The sequence below is a fragment of the Lethenteron reissneri genome, chromosome 30, assembly GCF_015708825.2.
Source record: "Lethenteron reissneri isolate LAM-NWPU_2019-01 chromosome 30, ASM1570882v1, whole genome shotgun sequence".
NCBI classification, from domain to species: Eukaryota; Metazoa; Chordata; class Hyperoartia; order Petromyzontiformes; family Petromyzontidae; genus Lethenteron; species Lethenteron reissneri.
The window spans coordinates 1,839,702-1,864,586 of NC_083808.1; the positions used below are offsets into that span (position 1 = coordinate 1,839,702).

The 24,885-nt window shown below is 45.7% G+C and overlaps 1 protein-coding gene across 1 annotated transcript; it reads right to left on the reverse strand.

Moving 5' to 3' along the window:
- Positions 1-7,145: 7,145 nt before the first annotated feature.
- Positions 7,146-24,547, reverse strand: RPAP3 (RNA polymerase II associated protein 3). The gene is made up of 12 exons (XM_061562756.1): positions 24,334-24,547; positions 21,611-21,769; positions 21,182-21,319; positions 19,389-19,516; positions 17,828-17,949; positions 16,646-16,716; positions 16,091-16,270; positions 13,378-13,700; positions 12,359-12,545; positions 11,951-12,048; positions 10,109-10,209; positions 7,146-7,539 (listed from the first exon to the last, which is right to left on the reverse strand). The coding sequence occupies exons 1-12, from the start codon at positions 24,499-24,501 to the stop codon at positions 7,451-7,453; spliced, it is 1,764 nt and encodes a 587-aa protein (XP_061418740.1). The 5' UTR covers positions 24,502-24,547; the 3' UTR covers positions 7,146-7,450.
- Positions 24,548-24,885: the final 338 nt, after the last annotated feature.

Sequence of the window (24,885 nt, forward strand, 5' to 3'; positions counted from 1 at the left end):
CCTCTCCACCACGTGCGCTCTCATTCTGCAGAGAGCCGGGAGGAAGGCAGGAGCGAGGGATGCGAGGGAGGGGAAGACGAAGGGGAGGAGGAGGAAGGCAGGAGCGAGGGATGCGAGGGATGCGAGGGAGGGGAAGACGAAGGGGAGGAGGAGGAGGAAGGCAGGAGCGAGGGATGCGAGGGAGGGGAAGACGAAGGGGAGGAGGTGGAGGAGGAAGGCAGGAGCGAGGGATGCGAGGGATGCGAGGGAGGGGAAGACGAAGGGGAGGAGGAGGAAGGCGCCGTGCCATCAGCCCGAGCTCACAATCTTGCCTGTCGCAGCAGTGAAGGAATGAACGAAGCCGCACTATTTCGCAAGCCCACCTCTCTCCACCCCCCCGTGCGTGTGTGTTAGATGTGTGTGTGCTCGGTGTGTGTGTGTGTTAGATGTGTGTGCTCGGTGTGTGTGTGTGCTCGGTGTGTGTGTGTGTTAGATGTGTGTGCTCGGTGTGTGTGTGCGTGTGTTAGATGTGTGTGTGTGCTCGGTGTGTGTGTGTGTGCGTGTGTGTTAGATGTGTGTGTGTGTGTGCTCGGTGTGTGTGTATGTTAGATGTGTGTGTGTGCTCGGTGTGTTGATGGATGGCTGTTGAATTAAATGTCGATACATTCGCTTCGTACACAAATGCATCATTTAACACCATTGCCGCGAGTAAGATATTGCACGCTGCGTATTCGAACCTCGCCTCTAAACCAACGGGCAATCACAAACATCGGCACATTGTCTAAATGGACCGCAGCTGCGGGCAAATTGCACCATCATTATTGCTGTTGGTTGGAGCGGTCGCGCTCTGAACTATGATCCCGGCTACCTGATGTCGATTGCTTGCCGTGGATGACATCAGAGAAGCGAGTGACATCCGAATCGGTCCTGTGCCCCCCCAGCAGTCTGCTTAAGCACAAGTCAAACACCCGATACGGCGCGGCAAGGCTTTCACCCACGCAGCAGTGGATTATTAACAAAGAGCTGTGAACGATCACTGCCGCCGCTATAATTTACAAGGCCGGTAATGCTGTGGCCCATGATCGCTTCAACCCACAGTAGAAGCCAGCAGAGCGCCCTGCGTTCGTCGGGCGCCTTCATCTGGCTCTGCACGCCTATGCTGGCGGGCAAAGCCCCAATCAATGCTAAGCGTCAGATATAATGTGAAGCCACCCTCCCCCTCCTCTCACCCATATTTTGATAGCAACAATGAATGAATTCCGGGTGCTGGAGGGAGTCATGTTTAAAGGATCTCTGTTGTGCGCGCGAGTCCTCTTCCCGGAGGAAAAAAAAAGAAACCCAGGGTCCCTGTATGCATTTTGTTGCATCGTCTCATCAATCGCAGGCCGGCATTGTTGACTGCCAGCTCCAGCTCCATTGGGATGTAAATTAGTTGAGCCCGTGGGTTGCCCAATCCCCCCCCTCTCTCTCTCTTTCATACACCGCAACCCACGCATCTCTCCACTCCACACGGCTCTCTCCTCCTCCTCTTCCATCCATCCGCCACTCCACGGCCAAGCTGTAATCTTGTAGTTCGCTTCCCATGAAACATGTTTTGCTTTAGTCCAGCATCGGGATCAAGGGGTACACTTCATCTGTTGCCTGTCCGATGTGCAAGTATCGCACTCAGCAAATGCCTCCGCCCACCCCCCCCCCCCCATTATTTCACTCATAATTCATTCGATTTGAATAAAAAATAATGCATAGAAAAAATCACGCATACGCACAGATTACGTAAAGATTTCCGACATGCGTTTGTCTTCGGAGGTATTTAATTTTAATTACGGAAGCAGAGATGCGAGCTGTTAGGGCAAAACGACAGAAACCCGTTTGCATCATTGCAGATGCTTTGCATCTCCTAATCTTGGAGAAACCTTTGCTACATTTCGCCGGCTTTGTAAACGCCGTGGGGTATACCCACACAACTTCAGACGATGATCTTGTTCATATCGGATCACAACTTAATCTATGACGTGGTTCATATCCGATCACAACTTTATACGACGATCCGGTTCATGTCGGATGATCTTGACGCGAGTTAGAATGCTCCATCCACTCCCTCCCCTCCACTCCCTCCGCTCCATCCCCTCCCTCCACTCCCTTCCTCCCTGTATGGAGGGATAGAGCTCACTGTACGAACCTCTTCGCCGTCACTCGGAACGCGTAAAAAAAGTGAGGGTTACATATTCTTGGTTCTTTCGGTAAAGTCACGTAGAAGGGAAATAATAAAAGAAAAAAATATATAAAACAAAAATATGAATCCCTGCAGTCACGAATGCTTTAAATCAAATTTTAAATAAAAAAGTGAGGGTTGTTAAACTGGTAACCGGTAACCGTTTTGAGAACCGATCGCCAGTTTCATAAACCGATAACCGTTAGTTTCCGGTGTGATTGTATACGGAAGAGGGGGGCTCACCCCCACTGCCCCCCACCGAATGTGACTGCGAGGAGGACAAAGGCGAGGAACGAGGAGAGTAGTTCATGAATTGTATCCGGTTTATTCCCATGGCTAAATAAAAACAACTGGTACTGGTTTAAATATCACAATGCTGAACAAGGAATAATTACTCTTTGGTTCTTTCGGTAAAGTCACGTAGGTAGTAGAAAAGTAATAGATCACGACGTTTCGATCGCAACACAAGCGGCCGTCATCAGGTGTGACAGATACAGCAGCAGAACTGCTGCAGTCGTGATCTATTGTTTTTATACCCACGTGACTTTACCGAAAGAACCAAAGAGTATGGATTCCTGCAGTCACGAAAGCTTCAAATCAATGAATAATTAACACATTCCTGCGGAGGGAGCTGGTAGGAACATTGGGTTGCTCGGTCAATGGCCAGGGTCAACGGCGGCGTGGTGTATTTCGCAATAATGCCCGAATGTGAGGGCGGGCACAAGCCGGCGTGAGTAGGTTAAACGTTGAGTTGTATAAGGGCACCACGCGGTGACCAGCCCCTCCCCACCCAGCCCCACCCTCCCCACTCAGCCCCTCCCCTCCCCAGCCCCACCCTCCCCTCCCCACCCAGCCCCGCCCTCCCCACCCAGCCCCTCCCTGCATGACGGACGGACACAATAATCCCCTGTGGGCTGGTGTAACCAGAGGTTCCTACCAGTATTACCGGTAATTACCTGCAAATTACTCGATGGGGATTACACACACAGCAGCAGCAGCAACAACATTGCTCCCTTCCTGCATACAATTGGCAGGAGGACCCTGCTGAAAGAGAGTCTTGGGACTCAGCGAATCGTCCCTGGGTAAACAAGCGGAATAAAATGCGATGATAACAATATAACCAGATAGACACCTCCGATTAACACGGTTGGCTACGTACGGTGCGAAAGAAGTTCACCATACGTACATACATTGGTTACGGAATCCATTGGCTCTTCAAGCCGTCTCCAAGTTGCCCACCGCTCGTGGAGCACGATTGGAAATTCCTTCCAGAGGCCGGGATCCACCACGGGTGGCGCTTGAACACCTCACGAGGAGCGGCAACACTCGTTGGGTCCACAGAACGAACGAGTGGCGGCTCTCCCTTCCGGATATCACCGGTCAACAAAAACTAAAATTCTCACCTGGAATTTTGCAGCTGTTTTAGACTAATTTCAGGGTGCTGATTCCAAATCTGATCTCAGAATTTCTCTATCACATCTCATTTTTATGCTATCGGCATACCCCATTTTCATTGATGTTACCAGAAATTAACTGTCACTTATGATTGCACGTTGTTGCGAGTCAGTGACTTCTTTAGTGTTAAAATATGGTGTTGTATTTTTAGGATAGTGTGTTTATATCATTTTATGTAGATATCCACATTTAATGAATATTTTTCTTCTGCAGTTTTAATTGAAAATGCAATATTTGATATCTCAAAAACCTGATGTGATCGACAAAAAACTGATGCCAAATTTGGAATCGGCACCCCAAAATTACCTTAAAACCGTTGGAATACCATATGCCAGAAAAAGTGTGTTGACCAGTGTAATCAAAGCGGTGCGTTTCGCTTCACGGGCATTTGGGTCTGCAGACTGATCTGTCATCCGACTGCAGGGGTTCATAGAACATTCCCTTTCAGAGCAGGACCGACTGACTCTCTGCTCTGCCACTCTCGGCTCTTGCGCTCGACGCTGGAACGGGGTCTCGGGGCCTTTCTCAAGCGTTGCCCCAAGGATTTGAAACTCCTCGCCGACGGTGATCCGACACGCTACGAGCCTCGCTGTTGTTTAAGGAGGGAGTTGCAAGACTCACGATAACTTTTCTCATGACTTTTACCTAAAACATTATTTCATTGTCTCTGAATGTTATTTTAGTGTACAATGTTTTGATTACACCCCCCCCCCCCCCCTTGAGTGGAGGTGATGTTGCGCTCAATATAAATGCGGTTTAGGGATTCATCTGTTGCTGAAAATAATCTGTCAAAATGTCTCGGAGGCACACGGGCGGTAGGAGGCAACTATTAATGGGAGTCGGATTTCACGGCCTCCTGCCACAGTCACTGACAGCAACGCACCCCCCCCCCCCCCCAGTCTCTGACACCTCGGCGATTAAAAAATAAAATTAACCACCTCAAGCCCTCAACGAACTCACCCCAGCCAAAACCGAGACACACAAGCGGCCTACACAACCCCACAGTGTCCGATCGAGGTGGCTGGCGAACTTATCGCCTTCGAGACCCTTAGGAATAGGTCGCGCGTGAAAGAGAAAAAAAACGATTTAAAGCTCTCGTGACTGCAGGGATTCATCTTCTTGGTTCTTTCGGTAAAGTCACGTAGAAGGGAAGTAATAAAATAATAAAAATAAAACATAATAAAATAATTCTCACGACGTTTAAGACGGCTGCTTGCGTTGTAGCCGAAACGTCGTGAGAATTATTTTATTATGTTTTATTTTTATTATTTTATTACTTCCCTTCTACGTGACTTTACCGAAAGAACCAAGAAGAAGAAAAAAACCGTCTTGGCACTTTCATTCCGAGACGAGAAGGGGTCCCACAGTAATGCACTCCACCAAATGCCCCCGATTAGTGGAATGAACGCGGTAGGCGCGGCAAATACTCCGTCCGTCTCGATCCCAGCGGGTGAACGAGTGCTGGAGACGCGACGCTTCAGTCGCCAATCAATTAACCTCGAGGCAAGCGGGACACGAATCTCTCAGATTTCTCCGATGTAGAGCCACTGGGAACTGGAAGCCGCTCGGCATCAGAGGGACGGAAATAATTGCTTGGGTTGAGCACGGCAAGGTGGCACAACGCGTACCGTGGTACGAGAGGGGGTACGAGGGGGGTGTCATGAACACTCCCTCGGCCAGGAAATCATTAACGTGGCCAGAGGACTCGGCAGTGCGTGGTAAGGAACAATTCGCTGTGCTGGATCTCATACAAAGACCCCCCGTGTAGCCTTAACACTGTTGTTGGGGCAAGTGCTGTTCAGCGAGTATGAAGGCCGGGCACGGTACATGAGGGGGTGGGTGGCCAAGATCGCACCACGTACTCGTTTGAGGCCGAGTCGACCTAGAGGAAGCCCAGAACCAGTTCATATAATCGTCACTGGTGATTGCCGTGAGCGGGAATCGAACTCAGGTCGCCAGATTCGTAGCACAGCGTAGCGCTAACCACTCCGCCCTCGCCCCCCACATACAACCACGACACTGTGATGGGAAGGTAACACCGTCGCTCAGCAGGGCTTTCACGATTCAAAGAGCTGTCACGACCTTCTACTACTCGTGTCCTGCCACCACGATTATGATGTTTATGTAGTATCCAGCACATGGGGATATGGCCGGCAGTGGGCAGACTGCCGCCTAGGAGTAGAACCAGCAGTTGCCACAATTGCAGGTAACTCTGCGGGTCGTGCAGCGGTCGATCGTGGCTGGAGGAGTCACGTGAACTCCCAATGTGACACACGAGTCGAAAGTCATTCTTAAGAGATTCGATGCATGTAGAAAATGAGATATTATCGTTATATCCTGACCGCAAAAAAACATAAAAACGGACCAAAATAAAGCGGGATTAGGAGTTATACCAGGGTTAGTGCATCTTCAGATGTAGGTGCAGTGTTGTGATGGCCAGCGAACGCATTGCCCCTTACGGTGGGGGCCATCTGGCTCGCAGCGATTTGAGTTGCACGGTTCGGTATGAAGTATGATCATCACGGCCAGCATCCAACTGGCCAAGGCCACTTATCACAGCCGCCCCGTGCGGGCAGGTTCGTCAGGTGGCATCACCGCAAACGGTGCCCGCTTTCCGCGAGAATTGACCTTCCCTCTCGACCGCACACGTGCGAGACGCACTTAAAGGGGGTACGGAGCAAACGGGCCTGTAGCACACCGCGCGGTCCGGCTGGTTTGCAGTGCCACGACAATTCAGTGGCCATTGACACGTTCTGAAGGGGCAGTGGAGGAGTCTTCAGAAGATCATCCATCGCCTGTTGACAAGCCCCAGAGCCAGTTGTGTGAAGTCGACATTCCAATGTTTAGGGCGAACTACTTCCCTAAGAGCACCGCGGGCATTCACACAAATATGGTACACATTTTTTATTATATTGACCCCCTAAAGGGATGATTCAAACCCCACCAGGGGGTTTGTGAACTCTATCCGTTGTATCACTACCAGACCAGGCCACATTTAGCACACGACTACTCAGTTACACAAAATGCAACCAACCACTCCAAGCCTCCCAGGATACATGTGCTGTGCTAATGACCCTCCCCTCCCAAGCAACAGTGTATAGATGTTACAAAATCTTTAAAAAACTGCGCTTTAAAGAGACCTCACATTCAACCCTTTGATGCAAGCACCTGGGGGGTTAACCTGATGGTAACACTCGGGCCAGATGCTGTAGTTAAATGTAGGGGCGGGGGGGAGGGGGGAACTGCCTGTTCTCCCACATTTACAGGACATCCTTGGCTGAAAAGGTTTGGATCAAAATCAATCACGATTCGTGCCATCCACCGTGAGCACCACTTACAGCCACGCGCCAACTTTAATGAGACACGGAAGCTGCCAAGTGTGCCCTGTATCATTCCGGATAATGGGGGAAAAACCGCTCCCGAGCAACTGTTCCGGCTCTCTAGTTATTATTATCATCTTACACGCAAACCAACAAAACGCATACATTTAAAGGCTTGCGATGGGTAACTTGGGAATCATTTATTAAAATAAAATAAAAACCACACAACACATACGGTCATGAAAGATGTTACCAATGAATTCAACCATCAGCTTGAGTGGTTGCCTGGCCACTATTCCAATTTACAGTGCATACATTTTTTTTTTACACACAAGTCACTTTTTTCTTTTTGGGTGGAGCTCAAACGGCGCGTCCAAGCGAAGTCACAGACCAGAGGAGCAGACTTCACAGTGATAGGGACGTTCCAGCGTGAATTGGCTCTGGTTTTCCACTGGCCATGCAAACTGGGAGCCACGGGGCCAGTTCAGAGGCTGTATTTTGTCTTCAAAGCAGTCACACTTGCGCCACTGATGTCCTCCGCTGACGCAATGTGATCAAATAACGCTCGGGCGACTGAAGAGAGGAAACAAAAAAGAATTAGATCGTTGGTATTAATAAAACAACTGAAATGCACACACACACAAAACCGTTAAAAGAAGTGGTCATTGACTGCCTTGCTGCTTAGGACATCAGGATACTGCCCTCTTAAATCCCATTTGCTGATAATTCCTATAAATGTCTCGTTACTTTGAGTCACATTTGTGAGGAAAATATAACAATGCATTATTAGGCAAATAATGCATTAATTATCGAGTGTTAGTATGCCTGGCATAGCTAATAAATTAAACTGTGTGTGTCTGCGTGTGTGCAATGTTAATGATGTTACCGCATTGTCACACTTGACAAATAACGGTAGCGGGACAAATTCCTCAATTAGCTCAGTGGGCATCTGGCGTGCAAAATTCGCTAATCTCTAATTCGCACGAAGCTCCGTGAAGCACTCTGGACTGGCACCAGCACGGGACTGCACTTTGAGGTGTAGCAACTGTTATACCATATCGCGAACGGCTTTTGTACAAACATAAACGAATGCCCTTTGCGGGAGGTGAAGCGAGGCCAAGAACCGAGCCTTGCATTCCGTTAAAATGCCGGTGATGTGAACGCGAAAGTAGCGCAAGCGTGCGCTGGCAAGCGGCGAGCTTCCCCCCACGTGAGAGCGGCTTTGTCGTATTCCGTCGGAACAACTAAACTCCCAAAACACAATAAATAATTTGCCGAGCGTCAGACAACCATTTAGTTCTGTGCTTGTGTATTTTTATGTTCAAATATTCCCCGTGTACTTGTGTCCATGGAAACGTAGCAATTGACATTTGACAATGACAATAAAATTATGAATTACTGGGCCATTCCAAATAACAAGCCCACCAAGTGTTTGAGTCTCACTCTTACCAAACATTTTGTACAGCCGCCACGTTATAGAGATGTTAAAAGTTTGCAATGATGTCTTTATACACTGTTGGGAAAAAAATGTGTGCAAGTGTCCCTACGAGTGTGCTATTTCGCTCTCACTTGACACCCTGGAAAACGAAGAAGAGATGTTACATCGCAGGGGATTATTCACTCAAAATATTTTAACACGTAAAAAATAAACCAGCGTTTATTACACCTTGCTAAACATTCCACAAGAGTCTTTGCTGCGAAAAACAAAGTATATTATCACAATAAACAAAACATATACAAGGGAAACTTTTTTCCCTGTTCCTAATTGTGATAAGCAAGATACATTTACGCAGTATCCAGCCCAGCATTTGTGGAACATTCATCCGCAGTGTTTCCAGCTCATAAGCCGGCAACCCTTTTACCAACCACAATTGGGAGTTGTATACAAAGTACAGCCGCAAACGGCATCGGCGCAATTTCTTTCAGTTCACCCCTGTACGCAGCGGCGGAGAGGTACGACGGCTCGTGCAGAGCCTACGGCAAATTACAGCGACATCACTCCCTTATCTTGAGAGGGTTGCTGACGCCTCGTCTCCTCCCCGGGGCCACATTTAGAAGACCAAACACTCGACACAGACAGACGGACGCGGCTCTCAGTGCAGCGAGGGCACGCCGAGCAGCGCCCCGTTGAGAAGACCGAACACTCTGCACGTAGAGCGCACGCGGCTCTCAGTGGAGCGGCGCTCGCGAGGGCACGCCGCGCGACGCTGCCGGTGTTACGACGACGAGTGCCAAGGCACGCTTGTCGCACCGACCACTTTGCTCGCAGCCACTGTTTCGCCCTCTACTTTGCGCTTAATCCTCACGGGCTGCACCGCTTGATTCAACTTTCCAGGCAAAAATCGCTCGACCCTCTGGCTGTCGGTGAGGATTAAGTGAGGATTAAAGTAATGTGTGACACAGCGCCTCAAGCCCATGCAGAGTGGAAAAATGTTTTCTATTTCCCCCCCCAGTCACCCACCCACCCCGACCCCCAAACTTTATCCTCATAAAAATAATAGAAAAATAATAGAAATAAAATAATTTCTACTATTATAATTTTCACTTATTTGCATTATTAATTATTATTATTTATTTTTTACCTACGTGACTTTACCTAAAAAACCTAAGAGTATGAATCCTTGCAGTCACGAAAGCTTCAAATCTCGAGTTGGAGTAGCAGCCCAAGGAGGGAACACGTCTGGGAGGACATCCACCAGAGATAGGGCAACGAAATCAGCTGATGCGCAGGAGCGGCATGAGGAGAGGCAACGGCTTGGAGAGGCCTTCATCCAGCAGCGGATAGACCATGGCCGCCGATGACGAACACACAACGGCCTACGCCTATCCAAATAGTGCACATTTAATAAATTATTAAATGTAATTGATTCATAAACATCGGCCTGCACTTATCATCCCAAAACATAAAACGACAGTTCCTTTGAATCAAGGTTCAGCCACCAGCACCATGCCGAGCAGGAAAAAAACAAAGACTTAGTCATACCTCCAAGCCTCAAAAACATCGGCGATCAATAATAAGTGGAGGAGAAAAGGTCAGCGATGAGCAAGGCATTAAAGAGAGGGAGAGAAACGGCCGTGTGGCCGCTCGCAGGGCAAGGCAGTGGGGGATGAACAAGCGATGCGTGCCAGGGACATCACTCACCGGCCTTCTCCGTTGTGGACATGAACATGACGGCCATGTCAAAGCGGCGCACGAGCGACAGGTTGTGCAGCACCGCGAAGATGAGCGACTTGTCTTCGTGTCTGCGAGAGCACGTGAACAACGCAAAACCAGGCTCCCGCCAGCGCCACACTCAACACGGCAACACCAAAGCGGAGTCCTATCCTCCTGAGAGGCGGCTAGCCGTACATGTGGCAAAAATTGCACTGTCCTTTGTGAAAATATACCTTATCCATCCCATATGTCTGCAATCAATTCTACCAGGAAATATTTTAACTGCAATGCGCGAACGCATCGAGAGCAACATGACTGTAAGAAGATTTTTAAAAGTAAAACATTTAACGCCCTTTAAAATATCTGCAATGATGCGTTTCTCTGCGAAAATATCAGGAGGCAATGAATACGTATCACACAACGATTAAATTATGCGCATTTCTCTATTTTTTATACACAGCGCTGGTATAGCGCTTTGTGGTAAAACGATTCAACTTTACGTAGGTAAAAAACAAAATAAAATAAATTAAAATTCAAACAAATCACGACGTTTGTTTTTTTACCTACGTGACTTTACCGAAAAAAACAAAGCGTATGGATCCTTGCAGTCACGAAAACTTCAAATCTAGAATTATGCAACTTTAGATTGTGCACTGCCGTCTCTAAGAAAAGACTTATAATTCAGCACTCTGGTTCTAGGAATTGAATTAAGATGTGCCAGGGTATTCACGTGCCTCTCAAATCCTCCCTTGACAACCGATCCCAGCCTCCGGTAGTGTCATGAGAATGAATGCACTATGTAAATTACGGCATTTACGGTAATTTCACAGGCTATGCTAAACTAATTTCATACTATGCTCATTTCCTCCCTCATAAACATTAATGAGTGAAAATGACTTACATTTTCCAAAACAGTCGACACAAACAAGCAATGGGTGAGAGTGCTAAATCATTTTGCTTGGCAAACAATTCAGATCGAGTTACTCATATCTGTCAACCCCTTATCAGTGCCTACCTTATTACAGACCAATTCAACCTTATTGTCCTTATAAATCCCAAGGGAGAAACACAAAAAAACACATTTTTTTGCCCATATTGAAATGGCTGTACGCTGTATGGACCTGTACAAGGATATGGGTAACCCGTCTGGGTTGACAGGTATGAGTTGATGTCGTATCCTTTCGCTACAACAGAGCCAAAGACTGGTTTTGTCGGCGTTATTACACAGCACAATTTAGCCTCTCAGGTAGCAAATAAATAATACTGAACGCAGGTGAGCCGTAAACGATAGTTATTACGTGCCTGCAGACAAGAATTCCCCAAATCAATAATCGCTGCGAGCATTGCGTAGACACTATGTGCAGCCACCAGGCGAAAGAGTGAACTTTATAAAAAGTGAAATTTTCCAAGACTGCATGGCAGAATCAGAAATGTCTGCCCACCCCCATGCCGTGGCACTCACAGGGGTTGTTGGAAGATACGTCACCGTGCCGGTCAATGTGGGTTGGCAAACGTGGTTGGGGGGGGGCGGGGTGGGTAGGCCCACGACCAATTAACATATCACTCTATCGTCATCATCAGCTAAGGTGAATCTACTGCTGGATGAAGGCCTTCCCAAGCTGCTGCCTGTAATTTGCAGGATCCAGCCATGTAATCGACACTCTTTGGTCTGCAAGAATTAGCTTGCACATGCACAACAGAGAAAGCCCAAACACAGAAATCATTTTGCATTACATGTGGTCACAAACTGAACCTGGCAGGTCAATGCGAAGAACCCACTGAACCGAGGGATTGCGTGGTGTATGAAGGAAAACAGGTAAATATGCTCACGGGATGTAGGACTCCTTGAGCACGTTGAGCAGCTTGTACAATATATCTGGCTCCAGAGGTCGCTGCATTATTTGGGGAAATGCGATCGGCGCTATTTGCTGCAAGGACGCGCGCACACACAAGAAAGGCATGCACCGGTTAATGCACCATCCATAGTCTCGTAACAGATGAGAGAAGGTGAACCAACGTCGTAGACGTTGACATTTTTTGGAGAGGAAAGTAACCGACGTTTGAGATAAAAGGCCAGCGTCTTACTGCCAGGAAAATACGCAAACACGGCTCACTCAGCCTGAACGCATCGCTTTACCACTAAGAACAAGGAGGCTGGAGGGGCACACTTGATATGTCGCTTGGTGGCTGAAGCCAACAGATAATTGTGTTGTATATTCGCATGCTTGGGCACTGCACCTTGACGTATTGGTAAAGGAGGTTCGGACGTCCCTTAAGTTGACGCAGGTCGGACTCCAGCTGGAAGGAGTTGGACGGGGGCGGAGGCACGGACACAGTCTGGGCTAGGTCAGAGGTCATCGGGATGCTCTTCTGTGTATCTGGCAGTCTCTGCTGTGTCCTCCCCTCGTCTCTTGCTGCCACCGACCTGTGAACAGACAATGGCAGTGTCGGTTCCTAAGTGCTGGAGGGTAATATGAAGTCCTTAATATGCAACCCTTTCAACACACAAGGTAATGCACTAGCACATATTGTACACTTTAGTGCTTTCATGAATATACACAAACACAAAAGCTGTTCCACACATAGTTTGTAAAATAATTGTATCACGGGCTGCAAATTACAGTAAAAAGAAGAAAAGTGTACATTCTCACATACATTTGGATGCCATGTCATTTTTGGATGTTTCTTAAAATAGTTTTGTATTCTTGGATCAGAAAAAACACTGCTCTGCACACATGTAAAAACTGCAACTGATGGTTAAAAACACCAAATGAACATGGATAAAATGACAACGAAGTACAATTACCCATCCTTTTCCACGTATCTTGGTTAAGACACGTGGAGGAAGATGTTCAAGATTTGCTTGGTATCACGAGCACGTGTCGCGGTGACGAGACGTTATCTCCCTCGCCTGGTACGCAGAAAGTCGTGGGTTCGGACCCGACCTCGACGCCTGTATATTTGGAGTTTGCATGTTCTCCCCATGGTCACGTGGATTTATCTCCGGGACCCTCCAGTTTTCCCCTCCACATTTAGAAACGTGCTTATTGTATTTGGCTGCTATACATTTCCACGTAATAAGCCACTTCGTTGAGCTGTCAACGAAGTGGCGTATTACTCTTCTGCAAAAGAGCTACGTAGCTTAGTGGGCCTTACCTGGTAAAATAAAAAATAGTTTAGTTGTAGTTTAGTTTATTTTATGTGACAACGCTCACGCAGAGCAGCTGATTAGGCCGGACACACGTGCCTCCACTTACAAGATCACACCAGGCTGCTCGCTGCCCGTCACCCTCCGATCGCCATGACGCCGCATGTCCCCCTCATCTCCAACAGCTCCACCGGTCACCTCCGCTTCCTCCCCGTCTGCCACCTTCACGGACGCCTGAACCTTTTTTTCCTCCTTCCCACAGTCTCGCACACCCGCCGACGATGGCTGCGGCTGCGCAGCTGGTGGCGGCTGCGGCGGTGATGGTGGTGTGTGAACGCCTTCTGCGTTTAAGCCAGTCCCCTCCACGCTTTGTACCAATTTTGGCTGCATGTCACTCCCAACTTCCTCGATCGTCATCCTCCGCAGTGGTTTCTGTGCAGAAGTATGAGCGTAAAGGCATTTCTCGTCAGTGTAAATAAAATACAAATAAACATCAGTCCAAGTTGAATTTTACAGACCTTTTTTGTTTGTTTGTACATTGTTAATCCACCACTGGATGGGGGCCTCCCTAAGCAGTGTGGGTCACTGAGATTACTTGACCATACTTCGCTGTGCTGGTATGAACGGGTTGGTGAAGGCGGGGAGCATAGATGCGAGAGCATAACAGAGTACAATACATTTTTCTGCACTGTCCTATGTATTACATCGTAGATTCATGAGATGGCAATGGCTGGGGGAAGCCTTCATCCAGCAGTAGATGACGCTATAGGAAACACATCAGCAGTCACCATTTCACAAACCTTGCCAGCCACTGCACGCATTGCTAATGCCTCATTTTGTGTTCACCTAAATTATAGGGATCGGAAATAAGCCAACATGGGCCACAAGGGATGACGCACAATTGTTTGGCATCAGCAAAGGCAGTGAATCACGTAAAGAGGAAGGGGCAATCAGTAAATACTGCTAATTCATTTGGTCAATGGGTTCAGAGTAAAGGGTGTATTATTTTGCAGAATACCTTTCACATGGTGTGCCCTACTCAAATATTTACATTCATCTCCTGAAATGAATGTAAATGTGCTTCATTAAGGTGCAGGGGAATGTTGGATAAAATGTTCTTAAAAATTTAAAGTGCCAAGCAGCCCAGCTGGACAGGTCATTCCAGACAGCACATAATCTATAATGAATACATCACAGCCAAAAAGCCAGTCGGCTAATTCAGTAGAATCTAATTTGTTTTTATTAAAAGCACACAACTAAGTTATTAGCAAGATCTGAAAAACACAAATTAAGCTCTAAGATGAGATGATCCTGTGTTCCAGACAATGGCGTATGTGCTGCTTTAGTACAAGATGTACTGTAAATGTGAGAGCAATTATTATATATATAAAAAAATGAACAGATATGGGTCTGATTCATGATATAAAAATAATCACATTTTAGTCCATCAGCCTATGGACATTCTGAATGGATGTTTGTTAAAGTAGGTAAACACTTAAAAAAATTCATTTCCAAGTTTCATCAGCAGTGTTGCCAGTTAAACAGATGCTGCTGGGTTGGCTGATGGTGCAGACTACAGCATTTCAAAAACACCATGGGACCCATTCAATCAAGGACAGCAACACATGCACATTTTTATGATGTACTCCCATGGCGAGAATATCTAACGGTACAAACATTGGTTTATTAAGTATTATAGGATTGACAGTATAAGCTGGTTATAAGCACAACCCTTTGGAGCAAGGTCCACTATATCCCAAGTGTGCTTGTATACAAATTTTCCATTTGACTTTCCCCCACCAGTACAATTCAAAGACGTGTTGCTTATATCAAAACTGTGCTTATACAAGGTATACTCATATCCGGATTATACTCATGAATTTAAAACAGTGATACTTCATACAACACATTTATTTCTGCTATGATAACAAAGGCTACACAAAAATGCCTTTTGTACAATGCAGCTGTCATATCACGAGCTGAACAATGTTAGATATACAGCAAGGACGATTTACAACAAATCTTTGCGCGAAACAGCCTGAAGAACGACCCAATCAACCCCTCCTCCCCACCCCCCCCCCCCCACTGTGGATAATGATTGCAACATTTATAAATACGCAGCCAGGTCCTGAGTCAACCTGGGAAGATGCCGTCCACATCATAGGGGGGCGAGGGTGGGGAGTAGGTGAACTGGGGCAAACGGGCTATTTATGCAGCCGAGACTTAAGTATGACTCTGGAACAATTTGCTCTCACTTACGGAGGCTGCTAGCGTCTGCCACTAATATATATATATATATATTTATAATCTCAAGTCGTCCTCATTCGTTCAATGGAAATAAATTAACTCCACTAACAATTTTGTATTTGATGGACAACAGTGATTCACACCACCAGATGGAAATATCGACATCAGTTCGTTCCACTGTTGTGAGCGTTTTCAAGAACAGAGCTTTGGGATTGTAGTGAAATATATATATCGAAAGCATACCTTGCCTCACAAATAAAATACAACAAATATAAAATATATTAAAACATTACATATATATCCGACGGCAATGTAGTCAGTTTACATACACCAAATTACGTGTTTTTAAAAGATGGAACCAACATTTTTATATTCATAAGCTCATCGCTGCCGCTTAGCATGCGACTGATATTAAGAGGTAATGAGTATCCACTTGTCAGAACATTAGTTCCACCTTTGCGTGAAGAAGGCTGCTTTGCTAATCAAAGCTTTTGAGGTCAATCAGTGGACACAGTTCAGTTCCACATACTGATCTACATTTCTGTAAATAATCTCAAGTTAACAGCAAGTCTCACCTTGGACCTCAGATGCGGCTGCCTTGTGAACGGTTGGACGACGTTGCTGGGTTCTGTCTCAGCAGCTTCGGGTTTTGGAGTTGTGACTGAAACACTTGAACATTCCCTCGTCCCCGCGTCTTGCCTTGGCGTTGTGACTGATGTCTGACTTGCGCCAGACTTGGCTGTTTTCTCAATCATCTTCCCGTGTATTGAAATGAAAACAAACCCACGGGAACAAAGGTAAATTAGGTATTTCCACCAATGAAAATGTAGCAGGCATTACGTTGAGAGATAGCTTGCTTAGTTATGGCATTGCCATGAGAGAAAAATTCTCACCACAGAGGTATTTATTGCAGGTAACTTCAATTTATATACATCGGCAAAAATCCCATAATATTTTATGAACACACGGAAAGCGACACCAAATTTAGCAATGAATTATGTGAAGATTCTTACATTAATGTGCTCAACAATTAAATGGCAATGCTTTGTTTGTATATAAATATAACAAAGTGTAGCTTCTGCATATTGCCAATGCTTTTGTAATTTAGAGAGAATGTCAGGGTTACTTACCTCTTTGATTTTCTCAAGTTCTGCAATGGCCTGTTTGTTTACAGGATCAAACGTGAGCACTGCTTCAAAGTCTGTAAAACAATGGCATCACATTTTGCAAAATAAACCACGTTCAATGTGTAATCACCAAAATTATTTCAATTTTCATGAAATTAAAATATCACCAGCAGGATATTTATGCAAATCGAGCAGATGCTCCAAGTGGGTTTAACACCCTGTTGTGCCTGCTTTCACGTTAACAGGGGGAAATGTTAATTACTTGGTTTTTTATTTGGTTATTGGCAAATTTTGTCATCAAACAAAGAAAGTGGCTAATTCAATTTCCACTCTCCTGCCATCTGTTGAAAAGAAAATAACCCATCACATGATTAAAGCAATACTGGATTTATATAGCATCTAAGCGATACTGCATCTCGAGATGCTGCATGCAAACAGTGGGAATATGTATTTTATGGAGAGAGCCAATCATTCATAGACAAATTAAAAAAGGTAGTTCTTAAGTCTGGACACTAAATATAAAAAAATCCTCGTGGTCCTACATCATTGAGCTTTCAGCTTTAAACATTAATGTGCAAGAAATACACCACTTGTGCTGATATTAACTGTTCATTACATAATAACATCATGAGCATAAGGGGCTGGGTGGCTCAGAGGTCAGAGTGCTGAACCGGCACGACTGAGATCCTGGGTTCACATCCAGGCAGCTGCCCGAGATTCAACTAGGTTCTCAAGTGCAGTGAGATGATGATCTCAGCCCAGCCACCAGTGACTGCACAACATAACTAATCACATTACGTTTGGTACTGCATGTAAATTGTCTAAATTAAAGCTCTGAGAATAAAAATACCAATTTGACTGACACGCAACAAACATTCCCTTAATACAGAGCGAGTGGGAGTTAAATATATTGGTTTCACTGTCCTGTGATTAACAATACTTCCGTGGCAGAGTGGATGGGAAAAGGATGCCCCATACTATGTGGACCAGAGATCATACGAAGCAATCCCAGAGGTAGTGATATCTGTTCCTGTGGGTCATTCTCGAGCATTAAAGGATATTAATTAACTTTTTATAATGACATGATGCCAATAGCAGAATTTGGATACAACTGTGGAAAAAGTATGTAAAAAAAAGATTGATAAATAAAATACCAAATGCAAAAACACCCGTCTGCAGTGCTACCTTCTCTGGCTTCCTTCAGTTTGTTGAGCGCAAGCCGTGCGGCTCCCCTGCGTGCGAAGGCCTTCGGGTAGGATGGATCCAGCTGGATGGCCAGGTTGCAGTCCGACTCAGCCAGTTCATACCTAGCACAGGGGTTAGGCTGCGATTCACGCTGACAGTAGCATGAGCAGCCATCTCTGCTATAGTTTATATGCGCGCGACTACAAGTGTACATTCATAATCAACGATTTTTGGGTTTAGATCGCGTTTATTTATAAATGTGTCGTAACCCTCCACCACCCGACACGGCCAATCAGTAAAAAATGTGTCACGTTGACAAAGACAAATAGTTCACTGCTTTAGCCCACCGGTGTTAAACTACAAGTGTACATTTGGCAAGGAACAATTCATTGGTTGAAAATTTAATTCCGCTCACGCTACATGCATGTGAGAAACCATTATGTTTGACTCGTGCAAATTTAATTCAAGTGTTTATCCAGGATTAATGGTCAGAATGAATGAAACACAACAAGACATAACACAATTGAGACGGGAAAAAAATCAATGAGTCCCACTGTACAGAAAGTAAAAATGAGATTTACAGTACATAGTAATAAGATACAAGAAACGAGACTGAAAATAATTCTTGAAGCATATCATAACCCTATTACAATTGATAAAATCACAGTTTGAAGAGAGTATATCTATAAAGAAGAATAGAGGCCTTTATCACTCCACCTATTGACGAATGCCTCCTCGTGTCACATTGGTCTATAGGTAATGGGGTTAGTCCGGCCATACTTCATACCAGTCAGCGGGGGGTCGTAAAGAGGATGCCCAGAACTGGTTCAGAGGTCTATAACTACAATACTCATTACACACAGAGTGCTTTCCACAAATGAACCACAGTACCTTCCTGATCTCGTTAAGGAGCATAAACGATCATGTGAACTCCGGTCATCCTCGCAGTGGCTTTTGACTCGCCATCGAACAAAGAAGGTCATCGCATCGCGAGCTTTCGGATGCGCTTCTGCGGCCGTCTGGAACGCTCTTCCTTCCAATATTTGGAAGCCACTGGAACTGTGCACTTTTAAATCAAGATTGAAAACGAATTTCTTGAAAACAGCTTTTTGTATTTGTTTGTCCTTCCCCCGCACCTCCGATTAGCATGGTTGGCTACGCACGTACGAATGAACTTAGCATACATACATGACTCTCTCCTGATATTAGCTGTGGTCAAGAACAGAACTCAGGTATCCGACTGCATAACATGGTGTGCTAAACACTGCACCACCAATCCACCCATTGTACAAGTATATTTATAATACATTTGCTTCTTGCTTTATTCTCGATCTTTTATTCTCACGGCCTTTAAAAAATATCTTATTGTGGGCGAGTCTTCTTTGTATTAATTTCTGATTATTTTACTGTTAAGATCTCTACAGTCTCTAGTCAATATCCTCAGACAAAACACAGCTGGTGTTTCTTATAAATATCCTGAAGCTAAACGAGGTACGCTTTGATAAGACAGATGATTTAAGATTATTTTAACTATAAAACAGCAGCAAGTGGAGCGACGTACTTCTTTAGCTTGAGGAAGGCCATCGCACGGTTGGCCGGCAAGAGTGCATTGTGAGGATCGGCTTCCATCCCGCGGGTGTAACAATCGGTGGCGGCGTCATAATCCCCGGTCTTAAAGTACTCATTACCCTGAAATGACACACCACAAGCTATTAGCCATTATGCCATTGTGCAAGGGCCTCCAAGAAATTGGTGATAATGCGTTTATTATGCGATGAAAAAACTTAGTACGTTCATCAAAATATATATTTCTTATATGCTACATATGCCCTCAGCAATGGTCATCAGCATAATTGAGTGCAAATTTATACATGCACCGATGTAAACTTTATCTCCAGTTCTTGTGATCCATTCATAATTCATCATCCTACATCAGTCAGTTTCTGCCAAGTTAAACTTGTTAACATTAAGGTTTCAGCATTATGCACAGCTGCAATAATAATAATACAAGTGTTTTCCCAGAAAAGCAACATTGAGTCTGAAGGTTCTTTTACAGGAGGGTCCTGCAACACTATTGCCACTCGATGTTTTTACCGATGGGAGGAAACCAGAGAGCATGGAGGAAACCCCTGCAGAACATGGGGTGAACACCAAACCCAGGTCGTTCTTGCTGCGAGGCACACGTGTTTGACAGATGATAGACTTGAAAAAACGTAAGTACTAAAACAAAGCAAAAACTATGTTCCACATCACTTCCATAATTTTTCTTTGGGTCTTTCGGTAAAGTCACGTAGATAAGGTAAAAAAAATAACAAAAAACTACAAAGTTTCGAATGCAACACAAGCGGTCGTCAACAGGAAAAGGGGGTTTAGCTTCTAAAGACAACTGCTTATAAAGGTTTCAAATGGGCGTAGCCCAAATGTCAGCAGCCAATGCCAATGGTGGGCAGCGACCGTGGCGGTGGTGGGTTTTCCACCAATCAAAGGGCTGCCAGGCAAAAATTAGCATGTCAATGCAATATCGCCAAGCATCATTCCATCAAGTGCGCCATGGTGACTATGTTAATGTGAGAGATTAGCATGTTAATGGGAGATTGTGAAGCAGCAGCCTCGAGGATGCCGCGCGAGATAGCCGTGTTAGTGAGAAATTTAATCTATTAATGTAAAAAATCAAGAGCCGAAAATAACAAATATCGGAAGGTGGTAGGCTGGGAACATCACAGCCAGTTATGATTTCAACTGGTTAATAACGTCCTTCCAATGATTGCTCAGTTTGTACCCATCTTCTTGGTTGAAATTGTGTCTGTGCCTTTATATATGGATGGCTTCATGAACGAATCTTTGTTGATAGCCAGTGGGTATGCAATGTACCTACGTTTTAGAGAAATCAATTTCGTGAGCCCACCGCATTAAAACAATAATCAGCCATGGCTGAGGTATTGGTCCTACCGTGTTTCAGATCTGCCTTATGTTCATGAACACGGTCCGAGACTTGTCGCTTAGTTTCCCCAATGTAACTACTGCCACAGACACAGCTGTGTTTGTAGACGCCGGAGTATTGCATGTCAGGGATCACCACTAATTTTATGTACTGTGTTAAATCGAACCTGGATCTTGTGTTTGTTCATGATTTTGGATCAACAGGAATGCATTGCAGTATTGTTATCTCCTGATCACCTCACAGCCCAAGCCTACGACACCTCCCCCCCCCCCCGGTATTTCCAGGCAGTCTTACTATCAAAGTACTAGCCAAGGTCAACCCTCCGAGCTTCCGAGAGCTGACGAGGTTGTGTGCAGCCAGGGTGTAGTTTTGTCACAGGCACCCACACGGCAGCCTCTCCCTCACTTCCGCACCTTGTCTTTCTCTATCAGCGCTTGCTGCTTCGCCCGCAGCTCCTCGTACTTCTTGCGCTCTGCTACTTCCTCATCTTCGTCCTCCTCAGTCTCGCACTCGGGCGTGCTGTCCCGGTCCGTCTCTGCCACTGCCTTCTCCTGCAACGTGCACGGATTAGAGTTCACGCATGTCAGACAAAAAGAGGAAATGTTGCTTGATAAATTGGGACTTGAAGGAAAGTGAAGGGAGTGGGGGTGGGGTTATACAGTGAAATGAAGACGGCTCACGATCGAAGATGGAGGTAATTTGTGCCAAAGACCTGGCACTGGGGAGAGGAATAAAGATGAAGTTGGAGTGTGAGACTTCGACAATAACAACAGAGAATGTTAAACGATTGTTCAGCAGCATGTATATGAATGCTATCATCATAATCGTTAACTTCTCCTCACCACATCAAACTTGTCCCATGCACTGTAGTCATAAGATTTGATGCGGGCCTCCGATTTCCCATGCTTCACTCCGTTCTCTATGCAGTCTGAAGCGGTATTATCTATCTTCTTTCTCTTCTTCCTCCTTAGATCTTTATTTCTCACTGGCGGCAAGTTTAGCTGTTAAAAGACGAATATTAGTAAAACATTGTCATGAATAAAATATTCAATTTGGTATAAGACATCATTTGTAAGATAACACGAGAAATGTAATGCAAATGCATTTTCACATCACATTGTTAAACCTCGATTGAACGCTTTCGTGACTGCAGGGATTCATATTCTTGGTTCTTTCGGTAAAGTAACGTAGAAGGGAAATAATAAAACAATACAATTCTTACGACGTTTCGATTGCAACACAAGCAATCGAAACGTCGTGAGAATTATATTGTTTAATTTTTATTATTTTATTATTTCCCTTCAACGTGACTTTACCGAAAGAACCAAGAATATTGTTAAACCTGTCAAACATTCTCCAGTATTCCGATTTTAAAGTAGGTAAAAAACATGCTGTTCTAAAGATGTTATTTTCATTCATATCACATTTCCACAAACACCAGAATAGAACCACAACTGCTTTGTAGAAACCCTGTTACTGTAGGCTCCCTGTGGGATTCTAATTACAAGCATAATTTACCACACATAAATTAACATACATTTTTTGTATACATATTTTTTCCTGCCTCAGCTCTCCCGCTATATTTTTTCACCTGATGACGATTGCTTGTGTTGCGATCGAAACGTCGTGATATTTTTTTTCATTTTTTCTCTATCTACGTGGCTTTACCGAAAGACCCAAAGAATAACATACATTTTCTCATTCATTATATTTTAATATCATGCATAAAAAGACAAAAAAATGCATATCGTTCTAGTTTCGCGATAATTATTTTTCAGGTGTAATTTTTTCCATCCTTATTTTCTACGCGATTGATGTCGCTCAATATTCAAGAAAACCAAAAAGCTAATTTCGAAGACAAATTACACCTTCAAAAACACGCTTCTCAAAATCACTATAGCATTTTAGGCGTAATAAATGCATTTAGGATGTGGTGAATAAAACGTGTGGCCACGTGTTCTCCTGTCTCTCAGTGTGATACCAAGCAAGCATGCATCTCTCCATAAATGTTTGTTATATTTGCAGCCTTTGTTTCCAACAAGTTCGTCACAATTGTCCAGAAACATCACACCGCCTATTACATGTGCTTGGGCAGGACACGTTGCTCGAAGGGCTGGCGGGTGGTCGAGATTAACAACTGAGTGGCAGCCAAATCACAGCAAACGCCGGCGAAGGTGAGGTGGGGGGGGGGTAACATCAGCTGGTGTGCGTGAGCGAGGTACTGTAGATTGTGGCATTCATTGTAAGACCATGGGATGGCGACGGCTTGTGGAAGCCTTCGTCCAACGGTGGATAGACCATGGCTCATGATGACAACTGAAACCCGGTGGCAAAAGGCATCACGAATCAGAAGTTTATTTCCCGAGTAAAGCGGCGAACAAACGAGATTACGTTGTGGAGGCGTGGGTCTAAAACGGCGTTGGGTCTAAAACGGCAATGGGTCAGAAACGGCGTTGGGTCAAAAACGGCGTGGGGTCAGGGCAAAACGCGGCCCACAAGAGCCAAACGCAATGCGGGCGGCGGGGGGGGTCTATTGGTACACACGTGTGTTATACTGTATATAAGGCAACATTGATTGTGGGCGTTTACAACTCCATGTGGAGTTAAGCATTGACGCATACAAAGTCAGTTATCGCCAGTCAAACCTCCATTGGGCGTCTCATCTTGTGGTGAAAATGTCACGTTCCTATGACGGGGACCAGGATATCCATAAGGCAACCAATGTTGACTTCTGACAAAGCGAGTGTACATATAGCGTACAACCCTTTCTTAAAACACTGCTGGATGAGGGCCTACCTACGCCGCTGCCGCTTGTGGGAGATATTTGAACATACTTCACCATGCTAGTCAGTGGGTACCGCGTATTTTATATGGACACATAATAGCGATGGACAGTCGGGATATGAAATCGCGACCTCCGCGCTTTGGACATCTGTGAAAAAAGGCTTCAAGCTCAGTCTAAATAACGATTCTGACACAATACCAACGAGCACTGAACTTGAAATGTGAAACGATGGCATAATAGCACTGAACGTTAAAGGGGCCGTCCATAAATGACGCCACGCACCTAGGGGGGGAGGGGGGGTCAGACATTTGTGACGATGTGTGACGGGGGGGAATCTTGATTTGAAGCTTTCGTGACTGGAGGAATCCATACTCTTTGGTTCTTTCGGTAAAGTCACGTAGAAAGAAAATAAATTAAACAATAAAAGACGACGTTTCGATTGCAACACAAGCAACCTTCATAAGTTTGAACTACATTTGAGAGACAAAACACAGACACGGAGGGCACACAGACAGACACACAGGCAGAGAGAGACAACACAGACACACACAGACAGACAGGCAGAGAGAGACACAGGCAGAGAGAGACAACACAGACACACAGAGATACACACAGACAGACACACAGAGAGAGACAACACATACACACAGAGACACACAGAGAGAGACACAGAGAGACACACAGAGACCCAATGCTTCAGCGTCGCTGCCTTTCCCGAACTTTCGCGGCCTAGTGGAGGTGGTGGGTAGGGGCTCGGGGGGTGTGAAGGGCTCCCCTCACCGCGCTCGCGGCGTCTCCACCGGCCTGCTGGCCCCGCAGCTGCGCGTCCTTGCTCTTGATGTCGCCCTCCCACGCCTCCATGTCGCGCAGGAAGTCGTGCAGCTCCTCGGCGTTGTGCCGCATCTGCAACTGCAGCTCGGCCGCCTTCGCCTGAGCCGCGGACGCCATGGTTACCGCCTCCTTCCCCCCTACCCCCGACGAAGCCTAAGAAACCCGCATTGCAATTCCCACGCCGGACAGGCAACCCGCGCGCGTCTGATTGGTCGAGGCAGTTCACTTGATGACGTCTTGCAGCGCGCGAGATGCTTGAGTAGACTGGAAAATATAAATTAGTTGTGCGCCCCCCCCCACCACCCCCCCAGACGGAAGCCGATACGGATAGCGGATGGGATTCGCGATTTTTTATTTCAACAAACCATCGATATCCCGCTTATTGTTGAGTGCGTTTACGGATGAACTGTTGGTGAACTACAACTTTCGTAAAAAATATGAAATGAGGGTGAACGTTTAGTATAAAGCCGTGCCGCTCTGGTGCATTTACCCCGAAAATAA